Below are 20,416 nucleotides of genomic sequence, written 5' to 3'. Positions count from 1 at the left end.
TGCCTTTCTTTTAGAAGTTTAAGGCACCATATATGCACTCGGTCCTCTGGCATTCCCCCATACAACAATCCTTCAAAGTAGGTTGGACTTTAAAAAGCACTTGACTCATTGTTATCTGGTGAGCATTCTTGACAGATTGGCGTAACTAGATGAATCAAGGCCATTTTATCCTTGTATTCACAGTGAGAAATTTTCTGAAAAACCCTCATCAATGTAACATTTGATTATTCAGAGAATTGTTCTGATTCTGTTTTTCAGACATAAATCAAATATACGACCTAAAAAAAGGCCATTTTATCCTTGTATTCACAGTAAAGAATGCTATGAATTGGACAATCTAATTGTCTTCATACCACGTTGTCTTCTTCTGAGACTTGTGCACACAAATTTTTTACTTTTTTCATTTAACTTTCTTCATCTAAAATCTTTTTTTTGTATTTTTGAATTCAGAATATGAAAGATCTTATAGTTTCTGAGCAACATGCTGTTCCCCAGCTGCAGTTCAACAAAGCCCAAAACTGAGCTTCTGAATGCTGAGAGAGAGTTGCTTCTTACGAAGCAAAAATGTTCTGCCTACAAGCACTGAATGATTGTAACTGATCATGACTGATTAAGGAATAGCTTTTAAAAATCGATACCTGGTGCTATTTCTTTATTAATGCTCCTAACATAGATATGTTTTAAGGATGGAAATAAGATTGAGGGGAGTCTGGTGAAAGATGCTCACAAAACAAATGACAGCCAAGGCACGAATATTCAGATTTTAAATCTGAATATGCCAAACCCATAATTAACATAGCACATACTACTCTCTCAATAATCTGCAACACTGGTCTTGTCCCAGTAGCTGAAAACTTAACATAAAAATTTGCATGATGAAGGATGAAGATGGAGAAAAAGACATCTGAACTTCTTACTGATCAATGAATTAAATAATTTTAACAATTGGAAGCACAATTTATCTAAAACATATAGTGATAATTAGAATCAGCCTTCTAAAATATTAAAACAAGCTTTTTTTTAAGTTATGATCAGAACAAATAAAATCAGATGGTGCTGACTCAGGCTAAATAGATAGCATTCAATATGCACTCTAAAAGATACAGAATATATTGACTGTCGTGATTCACATGTGATGCTACAAAGGGTTGCAGTTCAGCTTGGGAGACCTCAGTACAATCATTAGAATCAATGGGCAGGCCAAGGTCAAAGACCTGTCGGAAGAGCTGAGGCAATGAATTTCAAATAGAGGAGGAAGATGCAGCATGAATACATAAAGTCTTAGCGCCTCCAGAGAGATATCTGTAAAACTTATTATTCCAAGGAGTAAATCTAAGTCAAACGGTATCAATATCATATTGAGCTGAATGTAGTCTAGGCAATTCTGTCATTTAATGTTCTTTTTCAAAATTTACTTAGTAGTATTACAATCATAGATGTAAATCTCACATTTGCAATTTTATATTTGAGCATTTCTTCCCCCATGCAATTGAACTGATTGTTTTTAGAATAACTTTTTTCTTTCTAGCTCGCACCTGAACAAAACAATAATAAAACTTTAGAAATATACAATTATGTACCATTTATAGAAACACTGTAAGGTTCAGCTTCTTCATAGTACCCTTCTGGAGATTCATTTTTGAGGCCTGAATGTAGTTTTGATTCTGGAATCTGTACAATATACATAAAAAAAGATAGGAAATAAGCAGATAAAAAGTTTTAAAGCAGGTTCTAAATGTTCTATCATCAAAATTAAAAGGAACATTCTCTTATGAAAGCGAGATCTATTCCATTCACAGAGCTTACAGTTATAACAAATTTCATATTAAACCAAGAATAAAAGACAAGCATTGTAGCATTATAGAACAATGCTACAGTTACAACTTTGTGTATTTTTCCTGAGTATGAGTCAATGGAATTTTCTGAAAAACCCTCATCAATGTAATGTTTGATTATTCAGACAATTGTTCTGATTATGTTTATCAGAAATAAGTCAAATTACATTTTCCTGTCATGTAGATGCAGTGATAAAGTGACTTACTCTTGAATTTAATCACAGTTTAAGATACAGGACCCAAAAAGACACAGTAAATGGCATTCGTTATGTCCATTATTTTTCATCATGGCAACGAAATAACGGATTACAAAGATATAAATAAAGGCTTATAGAGTTTTGATGCACAATGCTAATTATCATGAAAAGTCTCAATTTTCTTCAAAATTTAACATCAAGAATGAAGGGTAAATCAGTTTTAAGAAATCAAAAATATTCAAATTGAGCATTAATCTAACATGAAAACCAAATATTTATTAAACATTTATGTATAAATTATTAATAATAGAAACCTGTAGTTGGAGGAAGGTAATCATAAGTCTAAGTATAGAACCCTTGAATGCTTATTTTATAATTGTATAACTGCATTTCAGTTTTCTCAGTAATTAGAAGGGTTGAAATATAATTTCAAAGTCAACATCAGCAAAAACAGAGGTAAGTAATTCAATACCTTAAAAAAAAATCCAAATTATTTGATAGTAACAAATTCAATTAATCCACTGGCCAACGTATAATGCTCACACTTTTTTCTGTTTTAACTTTTGTATCTTTAATGTACCAAGTTTGAAGAATAAGCAGGCTGATACATTATCATCTTAATCATCTTTTTTTCACCCTGTGATTCTCCTTTATCCAGAAAAAAAATCATCTTTCTTCTCTGACATCTGACCTGAACTTGTTGGAAAGGAAATCTTATCTTTAATTGATTTAATACAAGGGCCTTCAAACTTGGCAAGTTTAAGACTTGTGGACTTCAACTCCAGAATTCCTGAGCTAACATGACTAGAGAAGAAATTCTTGTTGAAGTCCAGAAGTATTAAAGCTGTCAAGTTTGAAGGCCCCTGATTTAATCCATACTTAATAAGAATTAAATCTACATAGTTCAACAAGAATTAAATCTCTATAGCGAAAATTAAATAGATAACTTTCAGGAAAACACCTTTTCATAATAATAATAGTAATAATAATAATAACAACAACAACAACAACAATAACATTACCTGGAAATAGCAAAATAGAAGCAAAAGAATTGGAGAAAAACACAAAATACAAAGACCTACAAATAGAAGTAGAAAGACTGTGGCAAAAGAAAGCAAATATATTATCTGTAATAACAGGTGCCTTGCTTATAGTTCCAAAACATCTAAAGCACTACTTATCAGCATTGACAAAATCACCATCAGTCAATTGCAAAAGGTAGCTTTACCTGGAACAGTTTACAACCTGAGACAATAGTACCTGTAATATTATTAAACAGCAACATATGCCTATGCCGAGTCCTTAGAAAGATTCAGTAAGTGGTCAAAAATGCTAACCCCAGTCTAAATATCTGACTGAGTTATGCAATAATAATTTATTAAATTTATATGCGGTCCAACTCTCACTGATTGGAAAAACTGGCCATAAGAACTGTGGTGTACCAATTGGGTATTTTGGAGGATTTAAAATAACTCATGCCATTCTCCATTACTTAAGGTAATCTTGATTTAGCTAATATCTCATCTTGTAACACAGTCAATATGTCAAATATCTGTTCTGCAAATTACCAAACTGTTAGTAGACATTGGAATACAATTTCCTTGGACATTATAACTGAGCTATCATGTTTGAAAGATCTGGATATCATTCTGATGGTGGCTGATTTCTTTTTTTTAAATGGCATATTTTATTATCTGTTGTGATCACCCTGGAGCCCTGCATTGGCTTCCCTGTTCATTCAAAAAGCTTTCTGGAACCACACTTTGCCTAATTACTTAATTTCTTACAAAGGCCATCAATTTGTGGCACATTTTGAAAGTTGTTTCAATTACTCCTTCAATAGTTCCTTTTTCACCCATCTGCCAAATAAGCCACATTCACACAGGACTAATTCCACATTCGAATATTACTTTTGTTTTAAATTACCAGAAAGACACCAGAAAGACTAACATTTTTATCTAGAACTATATTGAGTTATAATATGTGAGTGCATACCTCCACTCAGCTGACACAATTGCAGGTGTGTGGCCACTTACAATTATCATCTGATCTTCTGCTTGAATGCTTTCCAGTGCTCCACTCTTACACATCTCCAAAAAGTTCAGCACTTCCTTAAGAATCAAGTGGATTGCACTAAAATCTCCTATAAGCTCTCTGTTATCATCACGTAGAATAACTCCCTGGAAACTGTTGGAGAAACCCACCTGAGATTTCTCCCCTCACCATACATTAAAGAAGTTGGATGTCAAGTTTACTGAACCATTTCCCATAGTAATATAGATTAGTTCTATAATTTTTTGCTTGCTGCCATGTTGGAAATGCATCTATTTTTATACCACGCCCTTCCAGTTCTAGAATGTTACACTGCACACTTCTCCATCAACACCATTTCAAATTGGTAGGAACTTTTTTTAATGCATTTTGAACTTTTAGTGCTGGAAGCACAAACTGGAATATTTGATTCATCAGAAGGTTTAGTTGGCAATGAGCATTCTTGGGAGTACTAGATGATATTTATGTGCCAAACCTCCTTCAATAGTTCCTTTTGCAACATTTTCATATGTGTAAGCTAATTGTCTGAATTCACAATCAGTCTTTAGCATCAATCAGCATTTCATATAATTTGGTGTGAACGTGTTTTGGTAAAGATAGGCAGACATTTGCATGACAAGCTAAATAGAGACTGCCCAACTCAATTTGCTGTGGAATGGGAGATGTTGTGAAGCCTATTTGTGAAGCTTCTTACACTTGGAATTCTCTATCTTGAAATCTGTTTATGTTGATTAGAAAACAAATCAGACCACCTAATTTCATTACTATTAATACAGCTTTAAAAATTGAAAATCTTGAAATGACTTAGAGCATTTTAAAATGAATCTCAACCAATTAATTTTAGACTGAACTTATATACATCATTTAAAGATAAGCCACATCAATATTGTATTTGAAAAGGATTTCAAGCAACAATCCCTAACTTTCAAAAAGTAATAAATGAGTAAGGATATGCCAAGTAATTTGAACATTAAGTGGAAAGTTTTAATTCAAAATAATGACAAAAGTAATTGCTTTTTTATTGTTCCCGTGGTAAAATATTTTCTTCCTTTGCAAAATGGTTAAATGGAAAACAATAAACTCTAATGTAAAAAAAACGGTAGGGCCTGTTTTTACAGTAGTTATGGACAATCTTTAGAAATCTACTTAAATATTTTAAGTGCTTAAAAACCTCATTGAAGTATTAAACTATTTTTCAGTAGTTGGATACAGGCAGGAAACCTGACTGCGATATACATTTATTGTTAGTCGGCATTGGGACCAGACACTATCACAAAGTCCAGAAAGATTAAAATAGTTATCTTGCTCTACAGTCTTAAAACAAACCTTTTTGTTGTTTATTAAATAAATTTCAAATGGACCAAAAGGAAAGTGACTCCTTTGCATTGTTTCCATAACAATGGGAATCAGATGGCGGTAAGAGAAAGAATCGTTTCGTCTTTCAATGAGTTCAAAGCTCAATTAATTACTTTTTGCCAGGAACATATCACTATTTTTTGATTAGTTCTGCAACTGAGAAAGGGAAGATTAATGTTTTTTGCCCCATTCTAAAATGAAACAATTATCTGGCATTGAAAAATAAACATTACTGTTAATTTAAATACCTTTGTTTCTGACTCAAATGTCCTCACTTATTGTTGCTTTCATTTACAGATGAGAAAGTACAAAAGAAAAAAATCTGGGGAAATTTGGGAAGAGGATAGGCAAGAGAATTTTTTTCTGTTAGTTTTTTCTGTTTGTTTTCTAAATGTATTATTGATTCTTATTGACTCCCACAAATCAAAGTCCCAGTGTTTTTCTGTCATGGTTGTCATTTTAATGCTACTGATTTCTTATCAGTAGAAAGGAAAAGAAGTTGATTTTTTAAAAAATGCAATCAAATGTCAGGGGGAAAACACTTCCAACAGCAAGACCAATTAGCTATAAAGGTTGTGGACGTCATGGAATGTTGAAACAGTGGCTAGAGAATAGCACGGGAGAGGCTGCAACTTAGAATATTGCACTGAGCAAGAAACTGGGTTTGATGTTCTAAATTCAACTCAGCAGAAAAGAATCTGAATATACTGGAATAAGTATTTTTTGAAAGAAGTCTAAACAACAGGGATGCCCTACTTATAAATCAGCTTTGCATAGCCTGGATATGCTGTCATAAGAAATTCTGTTCAGCATCAGAAAATTGTTCCTTGTGCAGAAGAGAACTTTGTCACTCATTCTTGTATCTTATCAAAATGAACCACATCATTTCCATTTCACTGCTTTAACTTCCATCTGCCGCTGAGGAGCCCTATGGTGGCTTGAAAGATTGTACAATTTTATAGAAATTTGACTATCAATATGAATGTTTTTCTTTACTATCTTTCCCAGTAAAGGGTGTTGCAATCAATATGAATCAACATTCATTTGGGAGTAAGATGACTTCTGTTTGGTCTGCAGTAGCGACAGAATTACTTGATTTTCTTCTGCAAGAAAAAAAACCATGGCAGATTATTCTTTCAATCTCATTCACCTTTTTACCAAAATTTATTTTGTTCAAGAAAAGGCTCTTTATTTTCCAACACAAAGAAGCAATCCAGTTGTTTCTATGGCTATTAAACAATTATCTCTTTCTGGTCTTGATGTTTCTTATGAAAACCTCATAAAAATCTCTGCTAATCTTATCACTTCACCTGATCAGTGATTATAACAACTTTGCATCAACCAACAGCTTCTTGCTTACATGACACATATATTTAGCCAGGCTAGCAAAGGATGAATATTTCGCAGATAAACTAAATTATCAGATATTGGTGAATCTCAGGAATTACTGGAAATGCTGCACTAGATAGATTGCTCCTATCCGTTTTGCGTATTCTGTAGATAATCTACATAGTTACAAACTTCAAATGCAGATAGCATTAGTCCCTAGGCAAATATTTCTGCTAGAGTCCTTTTTACTGATTTGAATAAGAAGCAATCAGCTCTTTTGATTCTCCTCTAAATTAGAGTAAAAAATACAAATATAACTTCTAATTCATTTTGTTTGTGTCCTTTGTAAACTTTAATATTCTTTGGATCATGGTCTCCCTTCCCTTCCCTCTTAAGTCTCTGCACAAGATGTCAAAGAAACACATTTGATTAACTTTATAATGAACCTTCCAAACTTGTAGGTGCCACTATAATCCACCTTTACCATTAGCTGAAGTCAAGCAAAACTTGAGGTTAAAGTATTCATATTGAGTATATAGCCTGGTTGGAAATGAATGGTTAATAATTTAGTTATTTCTGCAAAGACCTAGCCACCACAAATGTGTCTCAAAAAATTCTAGACAAATTTGCAGGAAGTAAGCTAAATTAGTATACAGAAAACACTCTCAAGGGATCTTCCAAATGTATACGTGACATACAATCTACAAATGCCTATGACCTAATGTTAAAGAAATAAGATAAGTATAAAGAAATTAATGAAAGATGCATAAAGCAATTTATAATGGGGTAGGGTTGTTTGAGCTTTATTTTTCAAAGTTAAGCTTAACAACTCTCTCATTTTTCCATTGTGGAAAAAAAAACCCTGTACAGTGCCTCAGAACCAATTCTAAAAATGATGCTCTTGTGTCAGTATTCATGCTGATGTACAATTCTTTAAAACAATCACAACAAAGTCTTGATAATGACCAAGAGGTTTGCAAATTCTCTTCTGATTATTTATGAACATCCAGAGCTTGCTTTGAAATCTTCACTGATGAATTGTTTTGAAACAGATCCAATCTTAGCTCCTGGGATTTCCATTCTGAAGTTAAAAGGAATGGTCAGAGTTGCTCCTAACACTCAAGAACCATGTACAGGATTCACTTCAAGCTTTTATCATCTCAATTAGATACAAGAAGCATAAGTCATTCCCAGAATACTTAGCGACATCTTTTGTGGTTGACCAGATACAATCTTAAGAAAATCTTCGCTAAAACTAAGCTTGATAAGAAAGGGCATAAAGGAGAAGCAAAAGTGGATTTCATAATCTAAGATTCTCCCCAACAACAACCCTAAAAGGGTAGAATTTTCTTTCCTAAACAAACAACTTGGCAACAACCTTATAGACTTTTCAATGTCAAGTATCATGTGGTGATTTTTTGATTGTTTGTCAGGTTCTTCTATCTAAATCAATGCCAGTTTTAGTCTCTGCTCCTTTAGCAACTGTTTAGTTCATTCTTGTTTTATACTATTTTTATGATGAACTCGATCACGGTAAAGCGATAGACATAATCTGCATAGACTTCTGTAAAGCCTTTGATTTAGTGGTACACGACAAACTACTCCTAAAACTAAAATCTTATGGTACCTCTGGACACCCATATAACTGGCTAGAAGCATTCCTGTCAAACAGACAACAAATGGTCAAAATTGGGAGCATCCTATCAAATTCTGTACCTGTCAACAGTGGCGTGCCCCAAGGAAGTGTTTTAGGACCAGCTCTCTTCATACTCTACATAAATGACCTCTGTGATCATATTAAGAGCAACTGTGTTCTCTTCGCTGATGATGTAAAGCTATTCAACACCACAGACAATACTGCTACCCTTCAAAAAGACCTTCACTATGTATCAGAATGGTCAAACAAATGGCAACTTCAAATCTCAACAAATAAATGCTCTGTCTTACATATTGGTGAAAAAAAATCAGAAAATAAAATACAGGCTGAATAGTCAAGACCTTCTTGATGATCCAAACTCTGTCAAGGATCTTGGAGTACTCATCTCTAATGATTTAAGTGCTAGAGACCACAGTAACTACATAGACAAAAAGGCATTAAGAGTTGTTAACCTAATCCCTATGTAGCTTTTTCTCTGGTAATATTACACTAATAACTAGAGCATATAAAACATTTGCTTGGCCAATACTCGAATACAGTTCATCAGTCTGGAACCCACATTATGTATCTGATATTAACACAGTTGAGAAAGTCCAGAAATATTTCACAAGAAGTGTTGTGTCCCCGGGACTAACACAAGTTCCCCATCAGGTCCGTTACTTCCGCGGGGGCGTTAGCAGCCCCCATTGGCTGGCTCCCTTCGACAGCCGGTTATAAAAGCCGGCTGCGAGGTCGAGCCAGCCGCTGTTCGCTGGTAGTCTGCCTGGTTAGACGCAGACGCGACAGCCCCCTTTATTCCCCTGAATAAAGTGTGTTATTGGAATGCTCTGGCGTGGCCTCCCCTTTTTCCGATCTATAACATTGGCGACGAGGATGGGATCTGGCCAGCCAGCAGCAAGAGCAAAGAGCTGAAAATCACACCCCAAACACTGAACCGTAGCCGCGCCGTGAGAGCTCGGTCAGTGTGGATTGCAGAAGTGAAAGCGGAGCGTGTAGCCGCTCCGTGTAAAAAAAAAAAAGCTACGTGAGAAGCAGGGCGCTGAGAGCCTCAGCCGCCGATACTGAAGCGCAGAATTCAACCGCTATGTTCGAATTCTGCTGTTAGCAAGCTTGGCGCTGTACTCGCAGCCGCCGGAACACATTAGGCGCGCGATTTGAATAGCTGTCAGCACGACGCTACAGCTATAGCCGCCTACGCCTTTGGGAAGGCGCGAAATTCAAACGGAAGTCAGTTACGGGCTACAGCCATAGCCGACAGAGTCACATAGAGCGTGAAGCACAGAGAGAACCTCTAAGAGCTGAAACACTAAGCTGGGGCAGAGCTGCAAGCTACTGCTGCCAAACTTATCAGGGCCATTGTATTCCCAGTGAGATTGGCCAGTCTACCAACAGACTGAAAGCCACACTTATCAGGGCCATTGTATTCCCAGTGAGATTGGTCAGTCTACCCACAGACTGAAAACCCAATATGAATTCAAATCCGGCGTTCCCGCCATTTAAGCCAGATGAAGACAAGTGGGACTCTTACAGAAACCGCTTCAATCACTACATTGATGCCATTGGTCTAGCCGATGCTACAGAGAACAGGAAGAAATCGTACTTCCTGAGTTACTGCGGGGCCGCAGTGTTCGATACCGCCACAGCGCTATTTGCACCCAGGGAGTTAAAGAGCGTCCCCTGGTCCGAGCTGTTAGAGACACTCTCTAACCACTATTCCCCAAAACCATTGCAGATTGCGAGACGTTTCGCCTTTCGCATGCGGAAGCAAGCAGATGGGGAATCTATCAATCAGTATTTGGCCGCCCTGAGAACCGCAGCTCTCCACTGCGAATTTAAAAATTACCTAGACGACATGCTCCTTGACCAACTCGTCTGTGGAGTCAAAGACTTAAGATTGCAGAGGCGTTTGCTGGCTAGAAAAGACCTCAACCTCACTCAAGCGATCGAGGAAGCCTTGGCAGCAGAGCTGGCAACCCAATCAGCTGCCGAAATACAAGGGAGCGCGGCCAAATCCAGTCCAGTCACCATCCATTCAGAGGAGGTGGTGAGTGAAGAGGACCCAGTCGAGCACTTGGAAGTTCACCAAGCAGTCACAGGTAGGAACTAGGCCTGGGAACAGCAACACGTCCAAACACATCCTGTTGTGCCTCTCCTGCGGGGGTTCCCATGCCAGAACGACTTGCAGGTTTAGGAACGCCACCTGCAACAATTGCGGCAAGAAAGGCCACATCGCCAGGGCCTGCCAGGCAACACACGTGGCTCCACAAAAGGCAGCATCTTTTTACTCCCCTCCGGGGCCACCCAGGCAAGTAGAAAATTGTTACACGTGCTACCAAGCTAACCACACTTTTCTGACACCTAACAAAATCACGCTTTCTATCCATTTAGAAGGTAAACCCTGTCTTATGGAAGTCGATACCGGGTCGGCACTCTCGATCATCTCTTGGAGCACGCTCAAGAAACTACGACCCAACCTGTCCAGAAACCAACTCCAGAAGAGTCGTCTCACCTTGAGGAACTACCAGGGGAAGAACATCCCAGTACTCGGAACAGGCAAGTTCCTCGTTAAATTCAAATCCTTTAAAGGCCATCTGCCTTTAGTGGTGGTAGATGGTGCCCTCCCTAGCCTTTTGGGGTTGGATTGGTTCCCCTATCTCGGCCTTAGCTTAACGGGAGTTCATGCTGTCTCACCTTCCGATATCGACTCGCTCTTTTCAGACTATGCTGATGTGTTCAGCGATGAATTGGGTTGTTACAAGGGCACACCCATCTCCTTTTCAGTGGACCCCCAAGCAGTTCCCGTCTGTTTAAAGCCACGCAGAGTACCATTTGCTCTGCGCTCTAAACTGGACGCGGAACTGGACAAATTACTCAAACAAGGGGTGATCGAGCCCACGGATATTGCTAAGTGGGAGACCCCAATTGTCACACCCCTAAAAAAAGATGGCAGTATAAGAATGTGTTCTGACTACAAGACCACAATTAACCGCTATCTGCAGACTAGCGCATATCCAGTTCCGGTAATCCAACACTTACTACACACATTTGAACCAGGAACCATATTCGCCAAATTGGATATGTCACAGGCTTATCAACAGTTTCCTGTAGACAACCAAACGGCCGAATTACAAACAATTGTCACCCACAGAGGGGCATTCCGATGCAAACGTCTCCAATTTGGCGTTAGCGTCGCCCCAGGTATATTTCAGTCATTAATGGAACGGATACTGCAAGGCCTCCCTGGCATGGTTCCGTATTTTGATGACATATTGGTGTCAGCCAGGGACAGACCTCAACTTCTCCTCAGAGTCAGAGTGGTATTGGATAGGTTCAGGCAGCATGGCCTCAAACTAAAAAGGGAGAAGTGTGCCATCGCCACTAAGCAGGTGGACTTTCTTGGGTATAAAATAGATGCCTCAGGCATCCACCCGGTGGAATCTAAAGTCAAAGCCATCCACGAGGCACCCACTCCTTCATCCAAGTCAGAGTTACAGGCTTTCCTGGGTTTGCTAAATTTCTATGCATCGTTCTTACCCCACAAAGCGTCAGTAGCAGAACCACTGCATAGACTTCTAGACAAAAACACTCCATGGTATTGGGGACCCAAAGAGGATTACGCCTTTAAGGCAGTTAAATCGCTGCTCACCTCGGACGCTGTCCTCATACAATTTGACCAACACCTGCCTCTAGTCTTAGCAGCAGACGCCTCACCTTTCGGGATTGGGGCTGTTTTGAGTCACAGACTGCCCAACGGCTCTGAAGCTCCAATCGCATTCTTTTCGAGAACATTTTCACCAATTGAGCGTAACTACAGCCAAATTGACAAAGAGGCCCTAGCCGCCGTAGCTGCGGTCAAAAAATTCCATGAATTCCTTTTTGGTCACAATTTCGAACTTGTCACAGACCACAAACCACTGTTGGGGCTTCTCTCAGGTGAAAAGCAGACACCGCAAGTCTTGTCACCTAGGATGACTAGGTGGACCTTATTCCTGGCGGCTTACTCATACAAACTAGTTCATCGTCCAGGAAAACACCTTAGCCACGCCGACGCTCTCAGCCGCTGCCCGTTGCCAGCACCTGTGGAGGACCCGGCCCCGGTACATGCCGTTTTCAATGCCAGTGAGTTCAACATTCCAGTCACTGCTGGCGACATCGCCCTCCACTCCAAAAAAGACAAATGCATCGCCCAGGTTCTGGACTGGGTACGGAGGGGGTGGCCAGGCAATGATCACTCAACTGATTTCTCACCGTTTAAAACCCGCCAGCAAGAACTTTCTAGTTTGCAGGGCTGCCTATTACGGGGGACCAGAGTTGTCATTCCAGAACCACTGCGCACACCCGTCCTGAAGGCGTTGCACGAGGGACATCCCGGCATCGTCCGGATGAAAGCGTTGGCTTGGAGTTACGTCTGGTGGCCGGGCATGGACGACGAAATAGCAAAATGGGCAAGCTCCTGCCGTCCCTGTCAGGAATCCAGGCCAGCACCGCCAATCACCACCCCAACCAAGTGGGAAAGTGCCAACGCACCGTGGTCACGTTTGCACATTGACTTGGCCGGGCCATTCCACGGCAAGACTTTCCTGGTGGTAGTTGATTCATTCTCAAAATGGATCGATGTGGCCCTCCTGCTAGCAACCACCACCCGAGCAATTGCCCAGGCTCTGACCCGCCTATTTGTTACACACAGACTGCCTGACACCATAGTCTCAGACAATGGGCCCCAATTTACGTCCACAGAATTCAGTCGGTATGTCACCAACCTGGGCATCCGACATATCCTGACGGCTCCCTTTCACCCTGCCAGCAATGGGTTGGCGGAGAGAGCCGTTAGGACAGCAAAAGAAGCGTTGGCAAGATTCACTCAAGACGACTGGCACTCCAGACTCTCTCGTTTTCTTTTAAGCCAACACTCGACCCCATGCACTGTCACAAATAAGTCTCCAGCCGAACTACTGATGGGCAGACGTCTAAGGACGGTGTTAGATAGACTGCATCCCCACTATTGCCCTGACACACCGATTGGGTCTAACAGTAGGGTCAGGAGTTTTGTATTACAGGACCGAGTGTTTGTCCGGAACTACGCAGGCGACCCATTGTGGGTACCCGGAAGGATCGTGGCCATCACCGGTCCGAGATCATACCGCATCCAGCTGGAGGACGGGCGCGTCTGGCGGAGACATCTGGACCAGATAAGAAGTCGCCAGAGCGAATTTGCCAACTCCGACCGGGGGACTCCAGGGACACTCCAGTCGCCCATCCCGAATCCGAGTTGGGACCGCCAGAGTGACCAGCCCCCACCGGCCGAACCGAGGGAACGGACGGTAGACCGGGACCGTCCGCCAGAGTCGCCAGCCTTACCGTCCAATGACACTACCGGGTTGCGTGACAATGACAGTTCAACAATCCAACCCGAAGACTGTGGTCATTCCCAGACTCCAGGCCGAGTTCCGGATCGATCCTGTGCTCCAGCAAGCCCTGTTCCGGGCTCACCAAACTCTGTGCCAGTGTGTGACTCACCAGAACTGCGCCGGTCAGGGTGCTCACACAGGCCACCCGTTTACTTAAAAGACTATTCGTGTTCGTATCTGGGGGGAAGGAGTGTTGTGTCCCCGGGACTGACACAAGTTCCCCATCAGGTCCGTTACTTCCGCGGGGGTGTTAGCAGCCCCCATTGGCTGGATCCCTTCGACAGCCGGTTATAAAAGCCGGCTGCGAGGTCGAGCCAGCCGCTGTTCGCTGGTAGTCTGCCTGGTTAGACGCAGACGCGACAGCCCCCTTTATTCCCCTGAATAAAGTGTGTTATTGGAATGCTCTGGCGTGGCCTCCCCTTTTTCCGATCTATAACAAGAAGAGTTCTCCACTCCTCTACTTGTTGCAGAATACCTTATGCCACCAGACTTGAAATTCTAGACCTAGAAAACCTTGAATTATGCATTCTTCAGTCTGATCTAAGTATGGTATATAAAATCATACATTTCAATGACTTACCTGTCAATGAATACTTCAGCTTCAACCATAACAATACAAGAGCACACAAAAGATACAAACTCAAGGTAAACCACACCAAACTTGATTGCAGGAAATATGTCTTCAGCAACAGAGTGGTCAATGTCAGGAATACTCTATCTGACTCTGTGGTCCTCAAAGCCCAAAAACTTTAACCTTAGACTGTCTACTATTGACCTCACCCCTTTCCTAAGAGGTCTGTAGGGGGCGTGTATAAGCGCACCAACGTGCCTACCATCCCTGTCCTATTGTTTCTTTTCTTTTTTTATTTTTCTCATATTTATCCATGTATTCATAACTATGTTTTTACTTATACCTATTAACTTGTAAGCAACTGGCAAACCAAATAAAATAAAAAATAGAAATAAAAGAATGGATTGCATATTTGGGAGTTGCTGTCTCTACAAACAGCTTCTCATTCTATCCAACCTGCCAAAAAACAGTCAGTTATTACTATCTAGCTGAATTGACTAAAACACTTCTTGGACAATTAAGTTGTACATCTTAAAGTCTCTGTTTTTTTCAGGCTTCCTTTCCCCCAGCTACCTTGATGAGATCACTCACTCCAAATCCTTGCAGCAGGATTTCACAGAAATAATCTGTCTCATCACCCTTTGACTGCAGTTTACTGCAGCTATTTCCTCAGCAGACCACCCACAGGTTTTAACTTCCTCCCACACTAGGTCCATGCTGTATGTATATTTTCTTGCACATTTTCTCTTTTTTAATGCACAAAGTACATCACGCATGAGATTCCTGAGCTTCTGTCCATGACCTCAATAAGTTTTTAAGAAGAGATTGGACAACCATTTGTCTGAAATGGCCTAAGCAAGAGGCCTCTGCCTAAGCAAGAGGTTGGACTAGAAGACTTCCAAGGTCCCTTCCAACTCTGTTATTCTAGAATGCAACCTCATTTCACAGGACTCAAAACAAGAGGGAACTGATTTGCTGAGCAGTGTCTTAAAAGACAAATCTTTCCAAATGAAGCCAAGATTAAACAAATGATAACACAATAGGATTTAGAGTTGCTGTAATAATCTGTATAATCATTAAGTCAACAAAAAATAGCTGCTATATAGAGTCAGCAGACAATTACCAAGACGGCAGGGCAACAACAGCAAAAAGAATTTCTAGGAAATATTCAGGTAGGGCTACCTGTGAAATTGATGAAAATAAGTTTTTTAGCTAGTTGCTTAACATTTAGAACAAGGGTCTTCAAACTTGGCAAGTTTAAGACTTGTGAACTTCAACTCCCAAGATTCCTGAGTTAATATGACTGGAAGAGGAATTCTGGGAGTTGAAGTCCACAAGTCTTAAAGCTGTCAAGTTGGAAGACCCCTGATTTAGAATAAAGATGAAAATTCAGTTCAAGCAAAAATAAATAATATCCCCACATAGTTTTCTCTTTTTTCTTGTATTATTTTTTTCTTGTATTATTTGTGGGTACTTTACAAACTTCTATGGATTTATATATCTTGCAGGTTAGAAGATCTTCAAATTATAACACAGAATGTATCCGTACGATATTTTTATATAATATATCAAGGACTTACTATTTTTGAAGGTGGAAGATCTGGCAAACTTTTCTGTGGAGGATACAAATACTGCTCCATTTCTCCATTAGTCAAGGAATCTTGGTAACCTAATATCATAATGCAAAGAGAAATCACAACAAATAAATGGTAATTACAAAAAATTATATTCCGCTATAATCTCAGATATTCCACTTTTGTTTTGAAAGAAAAATATGATTAATTAGCCTACTTAGTCTAGACCACCAAAATGGCAATTGATTTCACTCCCAAAATATGGTGAAAAAATAATATAGCTCAAGACATACACTTTTGGTGGTTGCAGAATTCCTGGTGTAGTAATTCTTCAGTTAACATTAAAACTACAAAGTCCATGATCTGTCATTTTCAGGTATGGTGACATAAGAGAGAGGAACATGATTTTGATACTTGGCAAGTATCTTTATGTACAAAGAGGTTATATTTGAAATCACTTCAGGCATCCCTATAAATATACTAAGCAAAACTTTCACTGAAAACAAGAGTATTCTAAAGTTGGATGGTCTGATAGCTACCCAAATGGTAAGCAGTGGTTACCAAGACACTGGAAAGAATCTGGCATGAACTTTGTTACATTCTTGTACAATTTAAAAATAAAGCTAGAACCACAGTTCTTTTGGGACTGAGCCTGAGGAGCCACAATAACAGCTCTGCATCTGAAACTTTTAATAGTTTTCTGGCATAAGAAGGGAAGCAGCAAAACAAACTGCATAGTATAATAATGTTATTAGCCAAACAAATCATACATCTGCTGTTCTTCCCACGTCTTCTCAGATTTTCTGTTTCTATACAACTTAGAGACAAATACCAGGGGATACATTTTTCCATCTATAAATCCCAAAATAGAATCAGTTATAGGCTCAACCCAAGCAAGGCAGCTGTAGAAACCAAAACAGATTAAGTAGTAAGAGCTTATCAAACCAACTCTTTGTTAGAGATGGATATAGGTACTAATTTAAGGAATCATCCTACATAGGGAGCTTTTAGTACTCATGCTATTTAATATCTATGTACGGTATGGAGCTTTTTAATATTCACAAAAAGAGAATCTGTGTATACAAAAAGCTTCTCAAGGCAAAATATCCCTTCACCTAGAGGCCACAAGCAGTTATTATCTATCCTAATGCCACAGAATAAAACATACTACAGATGTGGCATTTCCCTGTGCTTTGGTATGTACAATTGAAAAGTGCTATTCAGAGACGCCGGGTAGAGGAGCATAATATGTTTTCAACAATTCATACTATCCATTAGCCCAATGTATTAAGCCAAATAAGATAGAAAATATATCAAAGAGCACAAATCTGATGACTTCAACACAGTATATCTCCACCATCTCCCAACATGAGTGGTAATACTTGTATTTCTAGAATAGTTTATTTTCAAGCTTGGTGCCCTATAGATACATTTGAATGATAGTAGCATTTGATACCTACCTTTGTTGGCTTTGTCTGGTTCCCCATGTAGTTTACTTATGGTCACTCTGTTCATATAAATGTACTCTTCATCACCACCTGCAGTGTAAAAATACTATAAAGTACTGCTTTGCATTTTGTATGTACATGTACATCAGTATCCCCAATGATGTGTGGGACCATCATAGCCATTGTCATTATCCAGCATGGTTTTTGCACTTGCAGTTGTGATAAGCTAATTTATGTGCTTTACTCTAGGGCAGATATTTTAAACAAGTTATAGAAAAACTTTGCTCTTCCCTTCCCTTAGATGCTGTGTTCTCTTCAGAAGCACTTTACTGGGCTTTGTTCCTGAATAATTTATCTTGAGCAAAACAGAGAAACGAGAACCTTGTAAAGGGCAAATGATAAGTTGATTAATTCCTTGCAAATTAATCTTATTAGCAAACTTTGGTGAATAAAAATAATTTATGATGTTTACAATAAAAGGAAGGAAATAAATTTTATGGACTTTGCTGTCATCTTGAATGTCTTTAATTTATAAAGCAAATTAGGAGAAACACAACTGAACAAAAATTTCATTATCTTTTTATCCATTTTTAATCCCCCACCATCTGTAAATAGTGTAGTCTTTGTAGACAAATTTTGATAACAAGGTTTGCACCTAATTAAACAGATTCCAGACACATATAGACCAATACATTTTTTTCATGATGATAAAGGATACTTGTTTCCCTTTTACATCTCATTTGGGAATAGGATTCAAACAAAAATGAGAAATAGATAGATTGGGGTATCCGCAAGAAAGGTAAACCTTCCAAAGTCAATAATTGTTCACGTGATTTTGCTTACCACTTGACTTGGTGCACAGTCGAAGGAGGTCAGCCAGAAAGCCTTTTTTGACTATGGCTGTGCTGCTGAGGTTCTCTTTATCTAGTATCTTCAGAAAATCTTCCAGTTCTGTCAGCAGTTGTTCCAGAGCTAAAAGAGATATGAAATAAATTAGCTTATTTATTGTGCCCAATGCTAAATGCTTTTATGTAATCCAAGGTTTTTAAAAACAATTCTTTATTATTATTTTTTTATTAGTATGCAATTTATATTGTTAAATATAAAATTTCCATATCCACAATGGCAGCGTAATGTCTGGCTACAATCTCTTTTAAATACAGATAATAAACCTTATACACACAATAGTCGTAACCATTATTCTCCGTCTATTCACCATGATCTCACTCATTCTTGCTAAACATTTTCTGTTATTTAATTAAACAGTCAGTTTTATATATAATTAGTTAATAATATCAAATCTTATAAATGCCATATTTGTAACCATTATCCTCCAAGTCTATTAATCATAATGTTTACTTATCCTTATTCTTTCTCTTTGTATAGTGAGGATTACAATCCCTCATTTTATATGTCTGCGTATCAAGTCTTTTTTCTTAGTTTTGGATTAGCCTTAAAGGATTCTTACCAGCATTGGAAAAAGCAAATATGAAAGAGGTAGGAGATGCAACTCTGTTGCTCCTCCTCCTGGTAATGGAAAAAATATAAAAAATATATAAATTACAGGTTACAAGTTCTTGGGGTACAACCAGAGTAGAGTCTGCCAATCATGGTTATAACTAATAATGATTGTAAAATGGGTTTGATCATGTGACCAAATTAATTTTATGACCTCTTTGGGACAGTCATTAAATGAAGGCCACTAAGTGAAGGTTGCTAAGCAAACCAATGGTATGCTATGGGTATGGTTTTGCCGAAAACCAGAAGTAAATGCCAGTTTATGGTAAAATTATAGTAAAACGTGGCATTCTGCAAATGGTCATGAATATGGTTGCATTGCCATGCATTCAACATATGATCATGGGGAGAATCTCTGATCATCAGAACTTCAAATCTGAATCGTAAGCATCCCCAGGTAGGTCAACTGAAACTTCAAATGGTTCTAAGCCACCAATTGTAAGTTGAGGACTACCTGTATATTTCTTGTTCCCAATCAACTTTGAAGCAAATTGTACACATAAATCTTTTTACTTGGGACAGCTTATGCTGGGCTCAGAAAAGACTAGAAAAAAAGTTTTCCCTCTGCTCAATTCAAGGAAGAGTGTTTTTCATATGGTGCATCCAGTCTCAAAACCTTATTGGCAGCTGACCAGAAACTGCTCCTTTCCACTAGTATGGGACAGTTTATACTAGGACCATCACTTTGTGGCCAGCCTGGTATAGCGTGATCCACCATTCATAAGGATGTCTACTTCATCTTAACAAAGTTTTCTCTTCTAATGGATGTGTTGCATTATACTCAGTGGGCTTTGCTTCTGTGGTAAGCTGGATTGCCTAAAGCTGTGAGCACTGTACAGCTCACTGAGAACAATAGGGCAGCGTGTAAAATAACGCTGGTATAAAAATTGAATTGCACAATTTATAGGCAATATTCTCTTGGGAGCTGAAATTCAGCATATTTGGAAGGCACCAGAATGGGAACTCTCATAATATAAGGTTTGAAGATGTAGGCATAGATGAGGGAAAAACAAATCAGGATAAATAGAATGATAAATATATATGTGTGCAGAATAAAGCAAATAAATATAACAATAAATAAAACAAACAAAGCAAATAAAGATAAACCCATGCCCCCCCCCAAAATTAGGATTTAGCAAAATGTCGATCCTTTCACCCTAATCAGCCTGGGTCCCAATCTGAAACTACAAAATTTCATTATCTGCAGTCAACACTGGCTATGCCAACTGTTGATGATACAAATTTCTGGAGGACTCCAAGTTACAGAGTTTGTCTATTCTTGCCAGTCAAACACTATTATGTATTGAAGTATTAATAGCACTTTGTAATGCCTTGGTAACACCACACTTAGAATATTATATCCAGTTTTGATTGCCATGATATAAAAAAGCTGCTGACACTCTAAAAAGAGTGCAGGGAAGAGCAACAAAGGTGATTAGGGGACTGGAGGCTAAAACCTATAAAGAATGGT

The 20,416-nt window shown here is 38.9% G+C and overlaps 1 protein-coding gene across 1 annotated transcript in view; it reads right to left on the bottom strand.

Annotated features, from left to right (window-relative positions):
• The window catches only part of AFAP1L2 (actin filament associated protein 1 like 2), a 92,781-nt gene that overhangs the window by 23,959 nt on the left and 48,406 nt on the right, over positions 1 to 20,416 (bottom strand). Inside the window, exons 2-5 of the mRNA XM_026704817.2 lie at positions 18,271 to 18,399; positions 17,440 to 17,517; positions 15,986 to 16,074; positions 1,581 to 1,671 (exon numbers count right to left, since the gene is read on the bottom strand). Coding sequence (XP_026560602.1) covers positions 1,581 to 1,671; positions 15,986 to 16,074; positions 17,440 to 17,517; positions 18,271 to 18,399 — 387 coding nt within the window. The remainder of the gene's footprint in view (positions 1 to 1,580; positions 1,672 to 15,985; positions 16,075 to 17,439; positions 17,518 to 18,270; positions 18,400 to 20,416) is intronic.

The sequence above is a fragment of the Pseudonaja textilis genome, chromosome 4 (genome assembly GCF_049901715.1).
Source record: "Pseudonaja textilis isolate UNSWEBS1 chromosome 4, rPseTex1.2, whole genome shotgun sequence".
NCBI lineage: Eukaryota > Metazoa > Chordata > Lepidosauria > Squamata > Elapidae > Pseudonaja > Pseudonaja textilis.
Note: the sequence above shows the minus strand (reverse complement) of the source record. Positions and strands in the feature narration are given on the sequence as shown.